Raw genomic sequence first — 5,870 nt, forward strand, 5'->3', positions numbered from 1 at the left:
CAGAGTCACACTTTCTACAGAGAAGAAAGGAGTGGATCCTGACCTCATCACAAAGCCTTCAAAGCCTCTGCTAAAGCTTTCTGGAGGAACCACAGGACAAAGGACACACACACAAGTCAAGGAGGACCAGAACACTTGAAGTTTTCTGACATAAGCCACATTTACATGGGTGCTTTTCCCTCTATTTGGCTTCATACCTCTTTGAGTTTTCTTCCAAATTCCAGATGATTAACTCCCTCTCCAGATATCAACATGGCATTTTAAGTGTTCTCTTCCAAGTTTTCTGCCTGCACTTTTTCTGCACAGGGAGAAAACCCTTGAAATGCCACGCTGAAATCAGAAGGGGGAGTTGTAGCCCACAAGTTTTATGTCACTAGAAACCAGTTGGTCTTTGAATTGCCAGAAGACTGTTGATTTTGCGGCTATGGACTAAACATGGTTGCCCCTCTGGAATTTCTTATTTGCTTATGGCACACAGAGGTCTCTGGATCATTATGGTTAACATGCAGAAGAGATGACAGTCATCACACCACCTTCAAAGCAGAACCTTTTTGGTCCTTTCCAACTCTGTCATTCTGGCATTTATCTCCTTTTCTGCTTTTAGCAGCATCTGTCCTGTAAAAACTGTCAATGTAACTGAAGATGGGCAACATTTTTTCTACCCAAAGAATCCTTAACCTATAGATTCTATTGCTAATGTGATTTTACTAAGAATAAGTACTTAAATACATTTTTAAGTGTGATGTATGTAAGAGCTTTCAGTGGAATGGGAATTCTCAAATTTTGAGAACATTAACTTTGGAGGCCAGGAATATATGTCACAACTTAAGTTATTTTGCAATGACCTACTGCATGGTTTAGGCATTTCCTCTGATTCGTTATTAGAGGTTGCCTATTCTGAGGGCCAGCACCCACCTTACTTCCACCCCATGTAAGCTGCCTTATATGGTTCCATGTAAAAGCTATTCACTATCTGATGAGCTATGCATATGCACTGGCTTATCTCCCAGATCCAGCAGCTATTTCTCTGTCACCATAATATGCTAAGAGATCTATGATAAGACAGTCCAGTCCAAATGGGGACAGCTGCTGGGTGGAATGTTTTAATTTGGCCTCTTCATAATGGCCATAACACATGCATTGGGGCTTGGGAACAGAAACTAGGCCAAGATGGACCACTGGCTTCATCCTCCTGATAATTTCAGCATGTTCCTTTGAATCAATTATCACTATAGAGAAATAGTACTCACCTTCCAAAACACCCTTGACGAGCTTGTTCTCCCTATATAGTGAAGGGTTTGTCACATTATTGTCTTCCAGTCAAATGCCTGGACAAGTCAGACGGTCAAGAACAGACAGAAGAGCAACCATCCATGGCCTCTAAAATGACTTAGGTTGTTGCACAAGCCTCCCCGTTCCCCACCAGAGACACCAAGGAACAGTCTCTGATAGGCAAAACAGGCTAATGAGTGGCTAGGGAACATCAAGGCTCACAAGTGAATTACAGGGATCTCTGGACATATTGGGTTATAGTAATTGTTAGAATTCCTTTTTCAGAGGGAACTTAAAATGTATCACCATCGTCTAGAAACACTGCAGAGGGGAGATCTGTTGGGTCAGTCACCAGCATCCTATTATGCTAACAACATTTATATATTGAGAGCTCAGGAACTTTCAGGTTAAGGATTTGGTTCACACAGGCATACGCATTTGATGACTTACAAATGAATGTTTGAACTGACTCTTTGAAAAAGTACTATGTCCAAGGTGATATGAATGTTCTCTCTTAGGCTTAGAGGTTCATTAATACATGAAACCCACCAATTAATACTTCAGTTATAAGGTTATGAGGATGGATATGTGAACCAGTTCTAAGTATGTCCCCAACTGCATTTTAGCATTTGTCAGTGGAAGGATTAAATGAGGGGCAGTGGCTCAATGTTAGCACATGCTTTGCTTGCAGAAGATCCAATGTTCAATCTGTGGCAGTTCTAGCTCAATGATCTCTGGTCACAGGTGTTTTCTGCCTGAGATCCTGTGTCAATGAGAATAGCCTATACTAAATTATTGGATCAATAATCTGACATATAACTGTCTTATATTATCATATGTAATGATGCCTCTGTTGGCAGAGTGCAAATAAAGCAGAGAAGTTATGCTGTGCTGATTAAACAGGCTAAAAAGTTTATTTAAGAAATACATACTTAAGAGTGAAGAAGAGAGATAGAGATAGGGTCCTGACTAGACATGGGCACGAATGGAAAAAACCCACGAACAACTGAGAGATCTCGGTCTTTTGGTGCTACACCTCTGAAGATGCCAGCCACAGCTGCTGGCGAAACGTCAGGAACTACAATGCCAAGACCATGGCAATACAGCCCGGAAAACCCACAACAACCATCATTCTCCGGCCGTGAAAGCCTTCGACAATACATTGTTCGTTGTTTGTTGCCATCCACAAACAACAAACAATGAACAGTAATGAATATGACCCTGTTCACAAATATGTTCGTTGTTCGTGGACCCTTAAAGATCCCTTTAAACTATCAGCTGGCAGACCCCCCAAGTTTCAGAGAGATTGCACCCCGGGAAAGGCATGATCCATAAGTCCTTCCCTTAGTTGTCATTTTCGTTTCACAGTGGCAAAAATGGGGCTCTCTGGTGGAAGCTACTTTGAGGGGTTACAAATTGACCTTCCCAATGTCCAATACCCACCAAATTTTCAGGAGACATAGTCTTCACTATCCCCGAAGAACCCCCTAAATTTCAGAGAGATTGTACCCCGGGAAAGGCATGATCCATAAGTCCTTCCCTTAGTTGTCATTTTCTTTTCACAGTGGCAAAGATGGGGCTCTCTGGTGGAAGCTATTTTGAGGGGTTACTAACTGACCTTCCCAATGTCCAATACTCACCAACTTTGCAGAGGACATATTCCTTACTGTCCTCTGAAGAACCCCCTAGTTTCAGAGAGATTGCACCGCGGGAAAGGCATGATTCATGTGTCCCCCCCTCCTTGGCTGTCATTTTCTGTTCACAGGGGCAAAAACGGGACTCTCTGGTGGAAGCTACTTTGAGGGGTTACTAACTGATCTTCCCAATGTCCAATACCCACCACATTTCCAAGGAACATAGTCCTCGCTGTCCTCCAAAGACCCCCCAAGTTTCAGAGAGATTGCACCACGGGAAAGGCATGATGCATGGGTCTCCCCCTTTGTTGTCATTTTCTCTTCACAGTGGCAAAAACAGAACTCTCTGGTGGAAGCTAATTTGAGGGGTTACAAACTGACCTTCCTAATGTCCAATACCCACCAAATTTGCAGGGGCCGTAGTCCTCACTGTCCTCCAAAGACCCCCCAAGTTTCAGAGAGATTGCACCCCAGAAAAGGCATGATCCATGGGTCTCCCCCTTTGTTGCCATTTTCTCTTCACAGTGGCAAAAATGGGACTCTCTGGCAGGGCCGGATCGAGGGGGGTAGTCTGCCCCAGTGCCATCAAGGAGCGAGCACCGGGTGCAGCTGCCAGCTGCCAGGAGCGCACGGACGGCCTCCCAGCCCCCTGTGCTGCCTTTTGCCTGCCCCGCAGGACAGGGGGCAGCTGGCTTGCCGCATACCCCCTGTCCTGAGGGGCAGGCAAAAGGCAGCGCGGGGGGCTGGGAGGCCACCCGCGCCATTCGCCTGCCCCGCAGGACAGGGGGTGGGCGGCTTGCCGTGCACCCCCTGTTTCGGAGGTGCACGGAAGTGACCTTATCATGCAGTGCTGTGAGTGCGCATGGGCACTGTGCATGCACGCGAGGACCCAGAGTTGGGTTGCCCTGGGCACCAGGAACCCTAGATCCAGCCCTTTGATGTGAGTAAAGAGGATTTACTCTTTAGTCCCATCTCATTACTCTTTGCTGTGAGTAAAGAGGATGAAATAGTCTCTACAATTACATTAGTTAACAGAGGGAAAGAATTCCAGTAGTCCCTGAATGATTTGTCCAAGACTGAGGCAATAGGTATGTTGGACTTAGCAACCAGAATAGTCAGCTTCAGTGGTGAGAAACCAGTGTCTATGTTATCTAACTGCAATGAGGAGAATTTTAACTCACCTCTGCTTGCTTTCATTTTTATTGGTATTAAGGCATCAGTCTAACATGTTCCTTACTACATGGCCAGACATTACAGAAACCAGATTCCAACAGAGTTACATCAAAAAACAATAGCCGTGTAATACTTTTTATTATGACCAACCAAAACAAAACAAAACAGTCTTCAAGCTTTCAAGCTCTCCAGAATTCTTCATCAGGCTACATTTTCAAAAGAAAAAAGAAAAAAAAAGTGTGTGTGTGTGTGTGTGGCGGGGGGGTGTCTTTCAGGCCATGGTCTTAAGATTGCTTAAGGTTTGCATCTTAGCTGACTTTGGTAGGTACAGAGAGAGTGTGGATCATATCAGGCTGTAGTCCAAATGAAAGCCATCTCATTGAAAATATAAAAACCAGAAGTTAGTCAAATGTTTCTCTGATGCCAAATAGATCTGACAGATCCCATAATTCCTTTGATTAACTACTGGTTTTTAGATTTTTGGCTGAATGGCTTTCATTTTTGTTTCTTCTTTCCAGAATGCAATGGGTTCATTGTAGGCTATTCCTCCATTATGTGGTCACAAAATGTCCATTAATGGAAAAGGAATTCCAGTTAGAAGGCCCACAGTTCATGTTATGTGTTAATATGTTTCTTAAATTACTTTAATCACATTTTACTATAAAACAGTATTTCATTACATTAAAATAAAAATCCTGAGCCATTGAAAACTGAAAACACTTTTGAAAATACTTTGCCTTGAGGGGAAAAAAATCTTCAGCATAAATTCACATACAGCTTCAACAGCCTTAATTCTCTCTCTTATGTAAGTGTTGAGGTTCCCGTCAATACAGTAAGGAGAGTCTTTCCTCTATGCTTCAGACACCCATTCTTTACTCTCTTGAGTGCTTTCTCCAAGGCTTTTTTCACATCTTTGTTCCTCAGGGTATAGATGATAGGATTCAGCATTGGTGTGATGACAGCATAGAAAACAGATACTACTTTGTCCATATCAGAAGACTGGTCAGAGCGTGGGCAGATATACATGAAGATGACTGTGCCATAGAAGATGGTTACCACCACAAAGTGGCTAGCACATGTAGAAAAGGCCTTGTGCCTTCCAGAAGCAGACGGGATGCGGCAGATGGTAGACACTATCAGGCCATAGGAGGTCACAGTCAGGAGAAGGGACACAAGTACAACCACTGCAGAGACGAGGAAGACCATCATGTCAGCCATGAAGGTGTTGCTGGTTGCTAGCTTAATTAAGGGGCCTGTGTCACAGAAGAAATGATTGATCTGGTTGCTACTGTTGAAGGACAGCTGGGAGATGAAGGTTGTGGGCAAGAAGGGTGTCAGGAAGCCACTCAACCAAGAACCCAATGCTAAGTAAACGCAGGCATAGCTATCCATGAGTACTGGGTACTGCAATGGATGACAGATGGCTAGGTATCGGTCATAGGCCATTGTAGCTAGGAGAAAGAATTCCGTGGTTCCAAAGAAGAAGAAGAAATACATCTGAGTGATGCAAGTCCAGAAGGAGATAGCATGAGAGCCCATAACAAGGCTCGCCAACAGCCGGGGCACTGTGACCGAGATATAGCACATCTCTAGCAAGGAGAAATTGCTCAGGAAGAAGTACATGGGAGTATGGAGACCCACATCCAGATGTGAGATTCCAATGATCAAGGCATTGCCAAAGAAGGTAAAGAGGTACGCAGTCAGGAAAACAACGAATAAGAGGAACCGAAATTTCTGTAGTTCAGGGAAGCCCAACAGGATGAATTCAGGAATTGAGGTGTCATTCATCAT

General features: G+C 44.0%; 1 protein-coding gene across 1 annotated transcript; it reads right to left on the bottom strand.

Moving 5' to 3' along the window:
- Window positions 1-4,880: 4,880 nt before the first annotated feature.
- On the bottom strand, window positions 4,881-5,870 carry LOC129323501 (olfactory receptor 6-like). The gene has a single exon (XM_054970037.1). The coding sequence runs from the start codon at window positions 5,868-5,870 to the stop codon at window positions 4,881-4,883; it is 990 nt and encodes a 329-aa protein (XP_054826012.1).

This window comes from Eublepharis macularius, chromosome 2 (genome assembly GCF_028583425.1).
Source record: "Eublepharis macularius isolate TG4126 chromosome 2, MPM_Emac_v1.0, whole genome shotgun sequence".
Taxonomy (NCBI): domain Eukaryota; kingdom Metazoa; phylum Chordata; class Lepidosauria; order Squamata; family Eublepharidae; genus Eublepharis; species Eublepharis macularius.

Excerpts from the sequence above, each read along its gene's own strand:
- LOC129323501 (XM_054970037.1), bottom strand. The coding sequence starts at position 5,870 with ATGATGAATGACACCTCAATTCCTGAATTCATCCTGTTGGGCTTCCCT.